At 44.8% G+C, this 20,092-nt stretch overlaps 1 protein-coding gene across 1 annotated transcript; it reads left to right on the forward strand.

Moving 5' to 3' along the window:
* Window positions 1-5,676: 5,676 nt before the first annotated feature.
* On the forward strand, window positions 5,677-19,600 carry LOC311325487 (solute carrier family 22 member 13-like; the record flags this gene model as incomplete). The annotated part of the gene is made up of 18 exons (XM_084458201.1): window positions 5,677-6,051; window positions 6,144-6,247; window positions 6,418-6,572; window positions 7,924-8,092; window positions 8,210-8,330; window positions 10,725-10,819; window positions 10,956-11,170; window positions 11,336-11,444; window positions 11,602-11,801; window positions 13,811-14,223; window positions 14,317-14,420; window positions 17,384-17,538; window positions 17,722-17,890; window positions 18,065-18,185; window positions 18,313-18,407; window positions 18,757-18,971; window positions 19,164-19,272; window positions 19,390-19,600. 18 exons carry the CDS (start codon window positions 5,677-5,679, stop codon window positions 19,598-19,600), a joined length of 3,135 nt encoding a protein of 1,044 aa, XP_084314327.1.
* Window positions 19,601-20,092: the final 492 nt, after the last annotated feature.

Consider the following 20,092-nt stretch of genomic DNA (forward strand, 5'->3'; position numbering starts at 1 on the left):
TTGCCGACACAATGGCTATATGAAAATTATTTCGAACAGACCAATAAAAAGTCACATGATGGAACTCACCAAAGTAAATTGTTTTTATTTATACACACGAAAATGTGTGTATTCCTTTTCATTTTACTTTTCTTTGTTCCTGCAGGCTACAGTGTGTTGGGTAAAGCCCAGCAGTGAGACAGGCAGCTGCTGATGTTCGTTGGCGTGGCAGTTTGCCTCAACAGGTGAATTATCCACATGTTGAGTATTGTCAGATGGTTAAAAATTCTTTGCAATAATTTCAAGGTGTGTCAGTCACACTGTTGTCGTCTTAAAGAAATCGGTCCCCTGTGCTAAGAATGGAGGTTGTGGGAGATCCTGGGGACCATTAGAGACTTCGCATTGCTCCACAAGCTACTTGTGCTTGGCCTCCAGCCTGCTAGCATGTCCTAGAGTGAGGTGCTACTGTAGCACAGATTGAATGTTCAGAGCTAGTCCTAATCTGACCAGAGAAGAGCAGCCTGTATCTGAGCTCCTTACATCTCAGAGACCTGAGGGAGGCCAATAACAAGTTGACCGGTCAGGAGACGGCACAATATCCCATCCATTGGTCCATTATACCATACATGCTCTTTACTGACCATTGAAGGATATTGTATTTGCCTTTTCAACTTGCTGCGACTTGGTATTTGGCTCAGTCAGGAACTCATGGTTTGTGTCCCATCACTGTGTTCCTGTCAACTACTATTTTTGATCATCACCACATAGCGGAAATTCATCAATCTTTTAACCATATTTTGTAAATGCTTCATAAACATATGGATGATAATCCTGGGGGTTCAGACTGGGGCTCAGCACATCTGCACCCTGTGGGGCTTCGCTCCACTCATGGAACTAGGGTTACAATACTGTACAGTAGCAGTGGGAAAGGTACAGCAGAATAGATAGATCTACATACATACATACATACATACAACATAATAGATCAAGTTAAATTACAAGGGGAAAAAAATTACTAGAGAAAAAACATGCTAACAATATATATGTATATATATAAAGTATGCCTAGATGTTGGATACACACATACAGTACATACAGTATACACATACATACAATCTGTATAGACATGTATCGCTGTACTCCTCCTCACTGTCTGCCCTGATACAGGAGGTGGAGGAGTCGTCCGAGAACTTCTGGAGGTGGTACGCTCCTGAGTTGTGGCTGAAGTCGGAGGTGTAGAGGGTGAACAAAAAGGGTGACAGGACTGTTCCTTGGGGGGCGCCCGTGTTGCTTATGACCACATCGGACAGTCAACCCTGCAGACGGACATACTGTGGCCTGCCGGTTAGGTATTCTTTGATCCAGGCCACTGTGTCGTGGTCTATCCACATACTGTAGCTGGGAGCTTCTCCGCGAGCCGGAGGGGACAGGTGGTATTGAAAGCACTGGAAAAGACAAACATGACTCTTACTGAGCTTCCTGGCCACTCCCGGTGTGAGTAGGCTCTGTGGGGAAGGTAGATGATGTCATCATCCACGCTGATCCGGGTCTGGTACGCAAACTGCAGGGGGTCCAGGAAGTCGCTCACCGTGGGCCTCAGGCGCTGCAGAACCAGCCTCTCAAATACCTTCATGATCTGTGATGTCAGTGCCGCTGGCCTGTAGTCATTGAGAACACTGGGGCATGCTTTTTTGGGAACCGGCAGAATGCAGGAGGCTTTCCACAGCTGTGGCACCTTGTTCAGCCTCAGAGAGAGGTTGATTAGCTGTTGGAACACTACTGCCAGCTGTCCCGCACATTCTTTAAGCACCCTGGAGCTGATGTTGTCTGGGCCTGGTGCCTTGCTGATTTTAAGCTTTCTAAGCTCTCTCCTTACCTGGCTAATGCATGGACTGGTGGGGGTAAGGGGGGTGGAGGGGAACTGGAGTGTTTGGTTACCCTTTGAGCTTGCAGGGGTGGGTGTGCCCGAGGGTTGTGGTCTGTTTAAACGGGGCAGGAACGAACTGCTGGACCCCACTGAACACAGACCTTTTCCTGCCTCAACAGTGAGTCCAGCGGTTGTCACATCTGCTGCGGGGAAGACACCGCAGCTCGAACTGGAGGCATCAAAGTTTTCAGATGGGGCAGGAGTGAACAGCTGGACCCCATCGTACTTACAAGCATACCCCCACCCCTTTTCTCTGTGTGAAGGAGCTACAACATGGCTCTGCTGTTTGCTAGCTAGACTAGGCACAACATGAGATGCAGACTGTACCATCCATCCATCCATCCAGCTCTGCCTGGGGAATCTTTAGCCACTCCCAGGCCAGTGCGGAGATGTTGTCCCGCCACCTAGTTCGAAGGTTTCTCCGAACTCCTCCCACACCCGCTGCTTTGCCTTTGTCACGGCCGAAGCCGCAGCCCTCCGGGCCAGTCGACACCCTGCAACCGCTTCTGGAGTCCCCCGGGCTAACATATCCCGGAAGGCTCTTCCTCCAGATGTTCCCAGTTCACCCTCACTACGCGCTTGGGTTTTCCAGGTCTGTCCAGAGGTTTCCCCCGCCTTCGAAACTAGCTCACCACCAGATGGTGATCAGTGGACAGCTCTGCCCCTCTCTTTACCCGAGTGTCCAAAACACATGGCCTGAGATCAGATGATGCGATAACAAAAACGATCATCGACCTTCGGCCTAAGGTGTTCTGATGCCAGGTGTACTTGTGGGCATCCTTGTGTTCGAACATGGTGTTTGTTATGGACAAATCAGGACTAGCACAGAAGTCCAACAACAAAACACCACTCGGGTTCAGATCGTGGTGGCCATGCCTCCCAATCACACCCCTCCAAGTTTCTCCATCATTGCCCATGTGTGCATTGAAGTCCCCCAATAGGACAGTGGAGTCCCCTGCAGGAGCCCCAAATAGGACTCCACTTAGGGTCTGCAGGAAGGCCGAGTACTCTGAACTGCTGTTCGGTGCATAAGCACAAACCACAGTCAGAGTCCCCCCCCCCCCCCCACAGTCCTAAGGCGCAGGGAGGCGACCCTCTCGTCCACTGGGGTTAACTCCAGCACAGAGGCGCTCAGCTGGGGGCTAGCTAGTATAGCCACACCTGCCTTACGCCTCATACTGTGAGCAACTCCGGAGAAGAACAGGGTCCAACCCCTATCCAGGAGTTTGGTTCTGGCGCCGGTGCTGTGCATGGAGGTTAGCCCCACCAGATGTAATCTCGGCAGTTCCTCCCGATGGTGGTGGGTCCACGGGATGGAGGATGAGATGGTATCTCCACGTTGCTTTAAGTTGTAAGCCCGGCCACCAGGCGCTCGCAGGCAGGCCCTCCGTCTGGGCCCTCTGTCTGGGCCTGGCTCCAGACGAGGGCCTCGGACTTCCTCCGGGCCGGGTCTCTCTTCCTCTTGTGTTGTTTTCCATCAGGGTTTTTTTCCTGTAACCCCAGGTAGGGGGGCTAGAGGGTACTACCACTTGCCCAAGGTGGACCCCCAGAGTAGTGGAGGGAAGGAGGCGTCTTACTTCTCCATTCTAGTTTGCACTGAAACTAGCCAATGCCCTGATGCAGACTGTACATTTAATGGAAATGTCCCCACGGCCACTCTTACAAGAGCGTTGGGGGCAAGGCAAAGGACAGTCACGCACCTCGGCACACCGTCAGTGGGTGCTTCTTTCCCCAAGCCTGGAGGTGGGCAGCTTGCACGCCGGTCAGGACCAGGCCGGGCTGGGCTTTCTGAACTGGCCGGGCAGGGACAGCGGTTCTGCAATCGCTTTACCGCACTGTTGTGACGAAAAGACAGCTGAGCCAAAAGGCAAAGCTCTCGATCTACCGGTCTATCTTTGTCCCCACCTCACCTATGGTCATGAAGGATGGATCATGACCGAAAGAACGAGATCAAGGATACAAGCGGCTGAGATGAGTTTTCCCAGGAGGGTGGCTGGTCTCTCCCTTAGAGACCAGGTGAGAAGTTCAGTCACTCGTGCCCGACCGGAAGCCCCGAAGTCCGGCGGAGGAGCCAGTCGTCAGTCGTCAGGCGGGTGAGACACCGTAGCAGGTTGTTTGGGCTTGTTCCTGGACTGCCGCTTGCTCACGGTAGCGGCAGGAGCGGCCGGGGCACCAGTGTGTGTGTGCCCACTAGGAGCGGCGAGCTGTCAAGCTAGGAGGAGCCTGTCTTGCTTCTGACTCCGACATTGCTCTAAAAAGGTTGGAAACAGCTGCACCAAACAAACCAGAGGGACGCCGCCGGCTCCACGGCGAGTCGCTGGCTAGTCATCTTCTTCTTTCTTCTCAGTCATACAAGAGCTGAACGTTTCTAGGAGCAGTTATGTGGTCTCCGCCCACCTTTATAGTGGTGCACCGGACCTGTTTGGTCGCAGGTGCGTGTTTTTTTCTTTTCTTCAGTCAATGTAGCTAGCTACGATTGGTTAAGTCAATAAGGAGCTTGCCCTGTGGGGGCGGAGCTCCACGAAATAGAACTGATTGCTTTTTCTCTCTGCAGCATTGGCATGGTTTGTGTTCAGGGTCATTTTAATGATTCAGAGCTCCCCAGTTTGGAAGGGGTCCAGAAAGCTCTGGATGGATAGGGCTTTAAGGCCTATCCATCCAGAGCTTTATAGACATTTAGAACACTGCAATCAAGAGAATCTGTTATGAGAAGTACAATTTAAATACATTTTACTGGCAAATGTTTATGTTAGTTTACCTTTATTTAGCCAGGGGAGCCCATTGAGATCCAGGATCTCATTTACAATGGTGCCCTGGGTACACAGTAGAAAACAATATAAAGACAATATAAACAATATAAAGACAATATAAACAATATCAAATCACATTCATAAATTTTACACAGGCTCCCCAGACCCATGAGAAAAGCTTTAGTCCTCATTACTGTCATACAACTGGTTTCCAGAAACTTAAAGAAATGAGAGAGAGAGAGAGAGAGAGAGAGAGACAGACCTAAATGCTGGCAGACAAACAATTATATATCAATCACGGGTTTGATCATCTTAGAAGATTGAACGGGATTGATCATTCAATTACTTAATCAATTTAATAATTTCCATAGTAATACTGATATATTATCATCAGGCTAGAACAGAATATCAACATGGTGAATAAAACTTTGTCAACAAAATACCATTGAAGAGGTCTGCTCATTGTATTTTTGCATAGTCACCTTGCAAAGTTGAACAGACCACATGAGATCACACTTGTCATTACGTAATGGTCATTCTGTGTGAGGTTATAATCTGGCATTCATTGACTAGTAACACCAACACCTGACTAATCACACACCACACATGCTGCCAGTGGCAGCAATTCCACATGAAGGCTCAGGAAGGTGAAATCATATCGCAATTGTAAGAGAGACCAATTATAATTAGCTCCCAGTACATTTAAGAGCACCCATGACAAGCGAACTTAAGTCTTGTCTGAATTTATATGCAAAATGAAAAATTCCTTTCAGAAAGTATGAACTGGTACTGATGCTATGGAATGACTATGCAGAATATTGATGTTCCACTGAACATGTGCATCATGCTTTTTAAAAATACTGTACATCTTGAACAAAGCTGACTCATCCCAGGTACATGTAAGGTACAGTGTGAATTTGGTTAAACATTGATTTTTCCTGTTTAAAGGTGCCTTCTGGACACGTAACTGTGTGTGGCGCGGGGGGAGATTCAGCAGAGAAACACCAGGACAGCATCAACATGGCTGATTTTGGAGAAATCCTGAGAACCATAGGAGACTTTGGATTGTTCCAGAAGCTGGTTCTCCTCGGACTCAGTCTCCCTAATCTCATTTTGCCTTTCCACCTTGCCAGCCTTCTTTTCATCGAGTCAGACCCAAGCCGTTACTGTAACACAGACTGGATCCTCAGAGCTGGTCCTAATCTGACCAGAGAAGAGCAGCTTAACCTGACTGTTCCCCGGGAGCAGGATGGAAGCCTCAGCAGGTGTCTGATGTTTTCCCCGGTGGACTGGGACATCCACACCATCAGGGAATATGGGCTGAATGATACCACAGAGTGCCAGAGTGGATGGGTGTACGACAGGACTCTGTATGAGGCCACTATAGTCACTGATGTAAGTATGACTGACTGAATATACAGTTTTGTCTGTCTACATTTTGTACATTTGTGTTTTACATTCCCTAATATGTTGTCTTACGTTGGCAGTTTGATCTTGTCTGTGGCAAGGCGAATGTAGCTGTAATTGCACAAACAATGTTCATGGCTGGTGTTGTAGTTGGTTCTCTCTTGTTTGGACCTTTTGCTGAATCGTAAGTAAGCTTAAAAGACTGAGGTCTGTTTATTTCTGTCCTACAGTAGGCCTTGGGCGCAATGTCTTTCTAAAGACAAATTTAAAAACACAATAAAGATGTTTTCCTGATGGAATCGCACAGATTCAAACTGTTTTACTGCTCTGATCTAATTCCAGTTTCTCTTTCAGATTTGGTCGCAAACGAGCCAGCCAGATACCCATGGTGGTCATGTTCATTTTCACGGCAACAACTGGGATATCTCCCAATTTCTATCTGTACCTAGCATCCCAGTTTGTTGTAGGTATCTCTTATGGAGGATATCGAGTCAACTGCATCGTGTTAGGTACACAACTTTCCACTATGCACACTATCCAATGTACTGACTGCACTGTATGGGAACACACCTCTCTCTCTGTTATTACTGAAACAATTACTCTCACATACTGTAAGAGAATACATACTGTAAGTCAGTCAGTGATTCCTCTGTCAGCTGGTTAACACAATAACACTGATTCATTTTATGATGAAAGTTTCATGAACACATTAAAGGAGTAGTAAAGGGAAAATGTATGTTTAGCCCTGTTTTAAGGTTACTTATAATCATATACAATGGTTCAGATCAAAACATTGACAAAGCTAGCATTTTCGAGAAAGTTGATAATTGCTCTACCACCGTTTTGGTCATACAATGGGTGTGGATGGGCATCTTGAAAAATCATTCAAAAACATGTTAAACTCTCGATTTCAAAGACAATATAAAAGACAATATAATGTATATAAATTAGGTACTTCTGTGAAAAAATTGCCCCAAATAAGCCTTGCGTCTGATCCACAAAGACCATGAGCTAACTGCCACTCGTGGTTAGAAAGGTGCAAATACCGCTTTTGAAAAGCTGGTATTAACTGGAGCAGTCAGCGCGAACTCTCTCCTCCTGTCTCTCCTCCTCAGAACTTGTGAGGTTTGAATGTTATTGAATTGATATTGGACAATATTAAGGGAGAAATCTATATAGAGGGGGATTAAAAAATAAGTTCAGCCAGCTGTGATGCACAGAAACAAACAGAACTGATATCTTATGCAAAGTGCGGTCTGTCGTTTTCATTATGAGCCAATCCTGTGTGTCCTGAAATATGGAGAAAAGCTTGAAACACTGGGGAAAGATCCGACTATATCTTGTATCTATATACAAGAACAAATTGCATTCAACTGGTGCTAAGTGCAACACATATAGGGGCTGACATGCCTGGGATCTCCAGGGATCGTGGCAGCAGTTATTGTAGCCAGACGAAGGCACCGTCATGCCAGGCCTGCGCAAGAACTCGTACAGTGTACATGGCTAATTGCAATCATGGGCGCAAATTGCACACAGTTGACAAATTTGTAGGTGTGTTTGCCCGGGCATATCATTAGAGCAACATCTTTTGTGGATATCGTGCTAAACTGGAGCAGATTTCTGTTGCAATTTCTGTGCAAAATATCGAGCTATTAGCCGGAGCAATCCATTCTTTGTGGATTTGGGCCTTAGAGTAGAAAGAGTAGCAAAAAAAAAAGTCAAGACAAAAACAAACACTGCAACAGTACAAAACGCTTTGGGGCTTTCACTGTCCTGTGATTCTCTCTCTCTCTATCTCTCTCTCTTCTACCCTTTATCCCTTTGTTCTTTGCCTCTAACTACACATGTTTGTTTTTGAAGCAACTGAATGGGTTGGAATGACAAGGCGATCATATGCATCATGCTTGGCTCAGCTATTCAGTGCATTTGGACAGTGTATCCTTGCTGGTATGATCTATTCCATCCGTGACTGGAGACTGGCACAGTTTGTCATGGCTGCACCAGTGGCCCTGGTCCTTCTTTATATATGGTATGTGCTTTTCTAATCGTGCTTCACCAGATATCTCAATTATAATAACATTGTTGATGAATTGTCAGTTAATCCAAATATGCCCAACGGTTGTGTCTTCTTGTCATCTATCATCAGGTTGATCCCTGAGTCAGCCAGGTGGCTACTGGACAGGGGGAGGACAGAAGAAGCCAAACAGTTGATACTCACAGCAGCAGCCATCAATAAACGCAAAGTTCCAGACACTTTACTTGAAAAGGTAAAGAAACATAAATGTTTTTATTTTTGTGCGTGGCTGGCCAGCCGCGCAGCTAGAATAGCAAATGCCCAGTAGTCGTCAGTGCCTTTGTGCCGTTGTTGACCTGCAGTCCTATGTTGCTACCACAAGAGGCAGTGGTCCCAGAACCTGCAGTTCTATGTTGCTACCACAAGAGCATGTACCGTTTTTGGCCACAGGAGGGCAGCATCAGGCTTAGATAGACGATGTTCCTTGTTCAGTGGGCAGTAACAGGCTTAGATAGACTGTTCCTTGTTCAGTTTCAGCAATTCAATGAGTATTTGAGTTAGCATTTCTGTTAGTTATACATTATATTTCTTTATTATTTCAGAGACCACACACTCACTGTCTGTTTATGTAAGTGAAGAGAATTGAAAGGTCAAATAATGTGTATAAAGGGTTTATAGAGGGGTCCACAGCCCCTGACCCAATATGACGCGAGGGGGTGGAGTCTTGCCACCACACCACTGTCCACGCCACGGACCCCACAAATCAGCCCCTGAAAGGGCTAGAGACACACAGTCTTCACCGGTGAAGGCAGGTAGGTGGCCCAGAGAGAGGTACACTGTCCACGACCAGCTCTGACCCGAGGGGGCGGAGTCTCGCCATCACACCACTGTCCACGCCACGGACCCCACAAATCAGCCCCTGAAAGGGCTAAAGAAACACGGTCTTCACTGGTGGGGGCAGGTGGGTAGCCCGGAGAGCGCTCCACTGCCCCCAACCCAATATGACACGAGGGGGCGGAGTCTTGCCACCACACCACTATCCACGCCACAGACCCCACAACTCAGCCCTCGAGTGGGCTAGAGACACAGGGTCTTCACTGGTCGGGGCAGGTGGGTGGCCCAGAGAGAGGTACACTGTCCCCGACCAGCTCTGACCCGAGGGGGCAGAGTCTCGCCATCACACCACTATCCACGCCAAGGATCCCACAACTCAGCCCCTGAGTGGGCTAGAGACCCACGGTCTTCACCAATGGGTGCAAGGAGATTGCCCAGAGGTCACTGTACTGCGCTCAATCAGCTCTGACCCAAGCAGGCGGAGTCTCGCCACCACGCCACTATCCATTGGCGATTTTATAGGGGGGGCAGGGGGGGCAAGTGCCCCCCCTGATTGGACAGCCCAACTCTGCTCAGATTCTTAAAAAAACAACAACAACAAAAAAACAACCTTTTTTTTCTTTTCTTTTTTTTACTAATTAACACAATTATTAAATACATAATTGTGGTTTGTACCAGTTTGTGTTAGATCATCATTAATTTTAAAAGTGTATTTATTACTTAAACTAGAGACGGGACGGCAGAACAGGTTTTTTTTTTTTTTTCACGTCAAAATGTTGCCCCCCCTTCTCTCAGAGGGTAAAATCGCCTATGCCACTATCCATGCCATGAACTCCACAACTCAGCCCCTGAGCGGGCTAGAGACACAGGGTTTTCACCAGTGGGTGTATGGAGATTGCCCGGAAGTAACTGCACTACACCCGAACCGCTCTGATGCGAGGGGGCGGACTCTCGCCACCACGCCACGGAACCCACAGCCAATGGGCCTAGGATATAGACAATTAACTACCGGTGGAATGGTGGTGGAGCATCCATTGGGGACCCGCTGTAGGTCCGCTAGCCTTGTGTTAGCTGGGTTTATCCATTACTTGGTCCAGAAGTTGAACCAATTGCAGCAAAATAGCTAACTTTACAGTAATCATCAGTGTAACTGCTTTAGCCACTGACCGCTACCATTAATGTTATGAAAGCGGCTGCTAGTTCTTGTGAGCTCATGAGCTAACTGGCTATCTCGCTCTTATTGTGCAGGATTAGCATTGGAACTGATGTGTCCAGGCGACAAGACCTTACTTACTTTATCAGACATAATTTCATGTAATTTCAATTCAGTTATTTCAGTGGCATGACTAGCTTCCGTCCTACCAGTCCTGAACAGAAACAAGCCAGCCACGCAGGACCTGGCCTGGCTAACTAATTAACACACAATACTGCGGATGTCTAATGGACTATGTGGTAAATGGCAAATGGTAAATGGACTGCACTTATATAGCGCTTTTCCACCTTAGAGGCACTCAAAGCGCTTTACAATGGCCTCTCATCACCCATTCACACACACATTCACACACCAATGGCGGTAGCTGCCATGCAAGGTGCTAACATGCTCATTGGGAGCAATTTGGGGTTAGGTGTCTTGTTCAAGGACACTTCGACATGTGGACAGTTGGAGCTGGGATTCGAACCACTGACCCTTCGATCACTGAACGACCCGCTCTACCAACTGAGCTACAGCCGCCCCAGTCACTGTATGTGTTGTGTTTTGCATTCTTGAGGATTGCTGTATCATAAAAAAAACAACAGTATTTCTCTATTTCAGATTGTTGAGAAGAACACTACACAGAAAGGAGGCATCAGAGCTTTGATTAGTTCACCTGTTCTGAGACGGAACTTCCTACTTTTGTCGTTTGCGTGGTATGTTTACTTTCTCTTGTCTTAAAGTCATGTCTTGACAATGTATAGATATGATTTAATTAAAAACATGCTGTGGAAGTTACATGACAGATAAATTAGATTAAATATTTTTCTTTGTCTTTTTCATTGAATCCAGGTTTTCGTTAAACCTTGCCTACTTCAGCCTTTCCTTCAATGTTGGGAACTTTGGCTTAGACATCTTCGTGACTCAGCTCATGTTTGGTCTGACAGAGATACCAGGTCACATACTCTGCATCTGGCTCTTAGAAGTCTTGGGGAGAAAAATATCTTTAATGTCCACTCTTCTGATTGGTGGATTTGTTTGCATCCTCACCCTCGCTGTACCACAGGGTAATAATGTGTTAATGGAGACAAGTTTCTGACACCCAATGAAATCAATTCCTTTGCATGCACTTACCAGACATTTCAATACACAGATGACACTGCACTAGATCCTGTCACAGATCATACTTACTGTAGTCTATTGTCTAACTTTATTCCATTTTTGATTTCCAGACAATGCCATAGCTATCACTGCCCTAGCTACTACTGGAAGGTTTTTTATGACCTGGGCAGGTTCAGTGTGTAATGTTTACATCCAGGAGCTGTTTCCGACATCAGTCAGGTACTCTGGGTCTTGTATGCAGTCTGAGTGTACGATGATAAGATGGTGACAAATAACCCTGCTTTATTAATTGATCATTGTTAAATACTCCTGCTTTATTAATTGATCATTGTTAAATAATCCTGCTTTATTGAAACAAGTGTCTTCTTTCATTCAGGCAAACAGCCACTGGGTTGGGGAGCATAGTCATCAGAATTGCTGGGATGTTGTCTCCACTGCTCAACTTATTGGTCATGTACCATTGGACGATACCCACTATTGTCTTCAGCAGCCTCTCACTGGGTTCTGGAGCTCTTGTCTTCCTGCTTCCTGAGACCAGGAGAACAGAACTGCCGGACTCTACTGACGAAGCTGAAGGCCAGAGGTGAGCATAATGATAGTAGGGATGTTAGGGCCCTTTTATCCTCATAAATGATTTAATACAATATGTAATATTAATGTGAACCCCATTGTTACAGTACTGTCTGTTCAAAGAGTTTGTTGATTTTATAATCAGTCCTCGCATTGATAGAACGTTTACTTGTTTTTTTCCCCTAACAGAAATACAACCAAGATCAAAAAGACAGCAAAAGATCATGTGGTGCATCATTATCACTGTGAGAGATCAACAAAACTGTAAACCATGCGTCAGTAGGTTCATTTGGTTATGACATTGTATTAAGTTAACTTCTATATTATACACGGGAAAGCATTTTTGAATTGTTGTTCCAATGTTAGACCATCCTCACAAGAGTTCATGAACGTCAATAAAGATTTTTTTTCCTAAAGAGATGTGTCATATAATAATATTTGCTGTGAAATGTGCACAATCTCCGGGTGAGATAGGATATAATCCAAAATAACGAGATAGAATAAGAGAATCAAATGTAAATGTTTCATGTTTATGTCTCTATACATCTGAAGCTCTAGCGAGGAACCATTACAAAGTATTACTGTGGTTCAGGAAACCTATAAAAAAAGACTAATGTGCAACATTATATAATGGTCATTCTGGAAGAGATAAGCTTTATGATACCAATAAGGAGCCACCAGACAGTCTGCTAAATATATTGCATTGGAACAGTACAGGTACAGTAGGTAACAATACCTAGACTTTGAACATAATTTAGTTCATCTAAGCATGAATTTGAACAGGATTGGCTTGGAGCTTTGTTAACATTACAAAGGGGTTTTGGTGACGTGTTCTGTGTAATCCATCACTATCCGACAGGGTTTTCTCACAATTATTGTATCAGGGTTCTTACACCTTTTCCTAAGTGAAATTGAAAGACTTTTCAAGCATTTTCCAGGTGCAGTTTCAAGTTTGTCCAGCACCTAACGGCCCAGCCTGGCTTATGTGCATGGTTTCTGTTCAGGACTGGTAGGACGGAAGCTAGTCATGCCACTGAAATAGCTGTGAATTGAAATGACATGAAATAATGTCTGATAAATTAAGATAGGTCTTGTCGCCTGGACATATAAGTTCCAATGCTTCCAATGCTAATCCAGCACAATAAGAGCGGGATAGCCAGTTCGCTCATGAGCTCACAACAACTAGCAGCAGCTTCCATAACATTAATGGTAGCGGTCAGTGGCTAAAGCAGTTACACTGATAATAACATAAAGTCATCCCCACCGGGTCTTGAGCCCCAGTCACCGGGTGGGAGTCCAATGCTCTCATCACTACTCTACTTGTGCAGTGGAGATCAGCAGGTTGGTTTTGGTGTCCTTCTTCCAGTCCCTAGTGTGGGTTGGAGTTAGAATAAGGCTTGGGGTTGGGACATGATCTGACCTATAAGTCAAGGGGTAAAGGTTGGAGTGAAAGGATGTTTGGTGTTTTGGTTTGGTGTATAGTCCCATAAAGTCATCCCCACTGGGTCTTGAACCCCAGTCTCCCGGGTGGGAGTCCAAGTCCAATTCACTAACCACTACTCTACTTGTGCAGGGGAGATAGGCGGGTTGATTTTGGTGTCTTTCTTGATTTTGGCACTTGTAGACACATCTACAAGTCGACTGGGAGTCCAATGCTCTGACCACTACTCTACTTGTGCAGTGGAGATCAGCAGATTGATTTTTGGTGTCCTTCTTCCAGTCCCTAGTATGGGTTGGGGTTAGAATAAGGATTGGGGTTGGGATAGGATCTGAACTATAAGGCAAGGGTCTACAGTTTCAAAGAGTTTCCAGTACTTTCAAGTACTTTTCAAACCTTGAAACGCCACATTGAAATTCAAGCATTTTCAAGGATTTCCAGCACCCGTGGGCACCCTGTTGTAGTATTGTTCAGCACCAAGATGCTATCCAGTCATCAGAATCATCCTCACTAAAATGTTATGGTGTTTTGTGGTTAAACATTAACTTGAGAACATTGAGGTTCTTTTGTGACTCAGCTCATTCTCTTTCAAAGAAACACCAGGACAGCATCAACATGGTTGATTTTGGAGAGATCCTGAGAACCATTGGAGACTTTGGATTGTTCCAGAAGCTTTTTCTATTTGGTCTGTGCTTTCCCAATCTTATCACACCTTTCCAACTTGCCAGCCTTCTTTTCACAGAGTCAGACCCAAGCCGTTACTGTAACACAGACTGGATCCTCAGAGCTGGTCCTAATCTGACCAGAGAAGAGCAGCTTAACCTGACTGTTCCCCGGGAGCAGGATGGAAGCTTCAGCAGGTGTCTGATGTTTTCCCCGGTGGACTGGGACATCCACACCATCAGGGAATATGGGCTGAATGATACCACAGAGTGCCAGAGTGGATGGGTGTACGACAGGACTCTGTATGAGGCCACTATTGTCACTGATGTGAGTGTACACACGTTATTTAAAAAATAATTATCTAAAACTGCAATAGACATTTCATGCTCATGTTCAAATGATATATTTTTTCCCCTGCAGTTTGACCTTGTCTGCGGCCAAGCTAATGTCGTGGGATTGGCGCAAACAGTGTTCATGGCTGGTATTCTACTGGGGTCACTCTTGTTTGGGCCCGTGGCTGAATCGTAAGTATAGTTTAGATGCTCAGCGAGTGGTTCCATCCTCTGTTTCTCATTCTCTATAAATCTGTGACCTTACATTACATTCATGACATGTGACTTTTAAACATTGCATTCGCAACATTCATGACATTTAAGTTTAGGTGTTTGCAATTAATAGTTTCCTAACTGGGAAAATTAAAGTAGTCTATATCTTTAGTACTTGTACCTATATTATTATATGCTCTAGCCGGTGTGCTGAAAAGTTGGCCTACCTTCTCAGGATGACCTCCCACCCATTATATTATGTTTAATTCATGGGTAGTGCATCCTGTCAGGTAGGTAATGTCTATCAGAATGTCCTACGACCCATTTTATCCTGTCAGGTACGAAATGTTACGACATTTCGACATTTCTTCCCCACATGCGCAACCCATGACTTATGCACAATAATGGGTCATAGGGCATTCTGATAGACAATTCTTCTCCGGCAAGATGTGCTACCCATGGTTTAAGCACAAAATAATGGGTAGTAGGGCATTCTGATAGACATTTCCTACCTGAATGCCCTATGTGCTTATAGGGCTCGTTGTTCGTCGCTTTGAAACTCCATAGCAAAGTGATAGTTTTATGAACTACCTTTCTTGGCTAAGTTCAGTAAAATAGGCCTACATTTTTCCAGATGATGTAACCGTTGTATAAAAGTAATTACTTACTCGAGGGTTGTGGTATATGGCCAATACACCACGGGTTGTGCTGGTCGACGGCCCTCGTGCCTCTGATGACCGCCTATGACCCATGGATGTATTGCTATGACCGCATATGATTGGCCATATACCACACCCTCATGAGTTATTGCTTCAGTGACGCTGGTTCACACATGCACTAGGATCGCGCGTTGCGTGCAGCTAAGTGCAGAGTGTTATTGCAGCAGCAGTTACCATGCCTTTCAAAAAACCAAAATCATGGTCGCAAAAAAAGAAAGAAATAAGGAAAGAGAAAGGAGGAAAATTGAGGGAAGACAGCTGCTTACAACTTTCTTTCAGAGAAAAGGTGAGCAACATGAACACTTGTAGCTACAGCTAACATAGTTCAAAGAATGGTTTAAGATAGCTATCAGAATTAGATTAGCCAATTTAGATAGATTCTAGATTAACTAATTAGATTGAAGGTAGTCAGATGGTCACAGGAATAGACTATAACTTCGAGATAAGATGCAGCAGAGCATTTTGGGAGAAATCTGTGTTGGATTGAGAGTTTTCTGCACACTGCATGTGTCTGGGGGTGAACGGGCTTTCAGCAAGTTGAAACTGGTGAAGAACTACCTGAGATCAGTGTCCAGGATAGACTGAGCAGCCTTGCACTTCTCTCAATTGAAAGCCAATTAGCAAAATAATTGATTTACCGATGTCGATATGATCTGTATAAAAACAAGTTTCTATGATCAAATGTTATACATACTGAATAACACATGGAAACACTGTCTCCATTTCCAAAACATTTGGAAAGCTGATAAATCATAGATTTACTGCATTGTTTCCTCTCAAAAACAACAACACACAACAGCAGCTAGACAGAAATAATTATCGGTTGTACACATCGGCCCTGTTTTGCACATCGGACCGATACCAATATATTAAAAAATGACTAACATCGGCCGATAGCGATATGACTGCCGATATATCGTGCATCCCTACTACACGACAATCAACAACACGTATCACGCTGTCTCTCGCTGGGTCATTCGGACCACAACATTGTCCACTTGATCTACTTACAGGCAGAAACTGAAACTCTACAAACCTGTTGTCAGGACATTCAAGACATGGACCAGCGAGGCAAAGGGGAAGACCAGCGCGTGGCTGTAATTGCAGGCTGTGATGAGGGCTACGTTGACTGGGCGGGCGCAGAGGCTGGAAACAGTCTAGATGCACACGGACACTGTGACGTCATTCGTCAGCTACTGCGAGGGCCAGTGCGTTCCAGCCCGCTCCAGGATAAGCTACAACAACAACAAGCCCTGGTTCACATCCAAACTCAGGAAACTAAGGCTCAGAGGAAGTACAGAAGAGTGGGGACAAGGACCAGTTTAAAGAGGCCAAGTACAGATTCAGCAAGGCGGTCCAGGAAGCCAAACAACGCTTCTCTGAGAAACTCCAACATCAGATGTAATCTGATGATGTAAACAAATGTAAACGACTACAGACCCGTTGCCCTGACCTCTGTAGTCATGAAGGTCTTTGAGCACCTCGTCCTGGCTCAAGTCCATCACAGACCCAGTCCTGGACCCTCTGCAGTTTGCTTACAGAGCCAACAGGTCCGTGGACAACGCAGTGAACATGGCTCTTCACTACGTCCTACAGCACCTGGACACTGCAGGGACTTATGTCAGGATTCTGTTTGTGGACTTCAGCTCGGCCTTCAACACCATCCTTCCAGCCACACTGGAGCACGGGCCTGCTACCTGTCCAAGAGGACACAGCGCGTGAAGCTGAGGAAGAACATTTCCGACCCCAAGTCCACCAGCACCGGCTCCCCACAGGGCTGTGTTCTTCCCCCCCTACTATTCTCTCGAGGATTTAAAATATATAGGCATACTGGATTGTCCGCCATATTGGATTATATGATAAACATTTAAATCTCTACTCCTCCTAGGATTCTTCTCCAATCTTCACCAAAATTGGCAAACATGATCTTCAGACCAAGCCTCAGAAAAGTTGTAAATGGATTTTTGATTTTTGAAAATATTTGCCTGTCACAGGCAATCGAAATCTGCGGCGAAACCACCAAATAGGAAGTGAGGTCATATCTCAGATTCTCAGCAACATTTACAGTAGATGTATCAAAACCAAATTTGGTACACTTATCGGGGATAGTCGCATGACTCCTGTCACCAAGTCTTAGCCACTGTATCGCCGCTTGCAGCTATATTTCTAAAATTTAATATTATTAAGTAGACTAATATTATTTTTTTTCTTCTTTTTTTCCAGATTTGGTCGTAAACGAGCAACTCAGATACCCATAGTGCTCATGTTGATTTTCACTGTGACAACAGGGCTGTGTCCAAATTTCTATCTGTATCTAGCATCCCAGTTTATAGTTGGGGTTGGGTATGGAGGATTTCGAGTCAACTGTATTGTTCTAGGTACTCTATACTGTGAACATCTATATTTTGCACAATATATCAGTCAATTACAAATGTTCAGTCAGCTGGCTGAAATTACTGTATGTAGAATTATTCTATTACATCATGAAATTATATGGACCACTTAAAACATGAAGAAGTTTGAGCGAAGAAGTGTTTTGTTAAGATGATTTATTTTTGCAGCTACAGAATGGGTTGGGATCACAAGGCGTTCCTATGCCTCCTGTGTGGGCCAGATATTTGCTGCATTTGGACAGTGTATCCTTGCTGGGATGATCTACTCTATCCGTGACTGGAGACTGGCACAGTTAGTCATGGCTGCACCAATGGCACTGGTCGTCATTTATATATGGTGTGTATCCCTCTGGACTGATTGTCACAACACACATATGACCCCAAAATTCCTTTTTTACATTATTATTATTATTATTATGATTATTGCCATTTTACAGCTTTGTCTTTAAGAAGTAAAATATTGTTCAGCAATATACAGTAACTAATAACTATGTTTATACTGTTTAAACAGGTTTATTCCTGAGTCGGCTAGATGGTTATTGGACAGGGGGAGAATAGAGGAGGCAAAACATTTGATTCTCAGGGTTGCAGCAATGAATAAACGCAACGTTCCTAAAAGTTTATTAGAGAAGGTAAGGTACAGTATGCCACTATTTGGCAGTTTGAGAACGGGTGGATCATTTAGATCCCATGGTCCCAAGATTCTCAACCCACTGATACCTAATAGTACAATGACTAACAGAGTGATCTCCTTCACAGATTACTGAGAAAAAGATGGTTCAGAAGGGAGGCATTCACGTCCTCATCCAATCCCCTGTACTCAGAAAGTATTTCCTGACAATTACTTTCGCATGGTAAGTATAGTACAGTATACTATAACAGGTAACCCTTAACATTAAATACTGTATGACTATACTGTATAGTAATACCTGTAGTAACAACATAGTAATTGCATGGTTTTATGGTTAAGTGGCATACAGTAGGTTATTACACAATGGAACATGGTGCAGGGGAGAGGGGGCTCTCTATGGTGAAGAGAATGTGGTATAAGGACAACTCAATGTTACCCCTAGATCATTCTGAAAGATTCCTTACATTTACATGTGCCTGACTAAGACATTTCTTCTATGAAAAATACATGCTGTGTAAGTTAGACTTATCAGTTACATTAATTTTTATTTTTGTCTTTTTCATTGAATACAGGTTTTCAGTAAACCTTGCCTACTACTGCCTCTCCTTCAATGTTGGGAACTTTGGCTTAGACATCTTCATGACTCAGCTCATGTTTGGTCTGACAGAGATACCAGCTCACTTACTCTGCATCTGGCTCTTAGAAGTCTTGGGGAGAAGGATATCTTTAATGTCCACTCTTCTGATTGGTGCATTCCTTTGCATCCTTACCCTTGCCGTTCCACAAGGTACTGTCTGGTTCTGAGACATACAGATGGGGGACAAATTCAAGGAAAACCCCCCATCTAGTGTTTTAGTAAGGTCCTATGGCAGCAAAAGGCGCCAAAACAGCTTCAATGCACCTTGGCATAGATACAAGTCTGAGATAGATCTTCCCCCCATACACGGTAGTCACCCTCTGTTATTTTACAAATTTCCAGACAATGTCATCGCTATCACTGGCCTTGCTACTACTGGGAGGTTTTTCATGAACTGGGCGGGATCAATATGCAACATCTATATCCAGGAGCTGTTTCCTACATCTGTCAGGTAAGTCTGTCAAGTTTGACTACCAGCCAATGTATATAATGTAAAACACATGCTATGTTGAATGATATTGGACAGTAGGCTACCTATCAGGTTCTTATGTGCCTTTTCTTAATTCAGACAAACCACCACAGGCTTGGGCTCCATAGCAACCCGATTTGCTGGGATGCTGTCCCCATTACTCAATTTGTTGGTTGCAGTCCACTGGACTATACCCACTATCGTGTACAGTAGCCTCTCAATGGCTGGGGGAGCTCTGATCTTCCTGCTTCCTGAGACCAGGAGGACAGAGCTGCCGGACTCGACTGCTGAGGCTGAAGGCCAGAGGTGAGCAGGCCAGAATCTGTGACAAGATGGAGGGTGGTGTGGGCGGTAGGTAACCCAGTGGTTAGAGCACCTGACCGGTAAACGAAAGGTTGCTGGTTCGAGACAGGCCCATTTTCCATCAATCATTGCCTACCGTTGAGCAAGGAACTTAACTCCAACACTGGCGCAAAATTGCAAGTCGCTTTGGATAAAAGCATCTTGACTAAAATGCAAATGAGATGTAAATTAACATGTAACATCTGTTAATGAAAGGCATAAGTGGATAAGTCCTTCTCTTAACCAACCTGCATTCTGGTATCTCCATGTAATACCTGTGTTCTGTACAGTACCTCCATGTAATACTGATCTTTCATATTTTCTTACAGAAATGTGACAAGTGACCACAAAGTGGATACTCGTGCATGGGAAAGGTCAACCAAACTGTAAACTACTATGTCGAAGGTTTCTTATGTTTCAATTTGTTTGCAATGCTTGTGTGTACTTTCATTCTCTGAAG

This window comes from Borostomias antarcticus (assembly GCF_949987555.1).
Source record: "Borostomias antarcticus genome assembly, chromosome: 24".
Lineage (NCBI taxonomy): Eukaryota > Metazoa > Chordata > Actinopteri > Stomiiformes > Stomiidae > Borostomias > Borostomias antarcticus.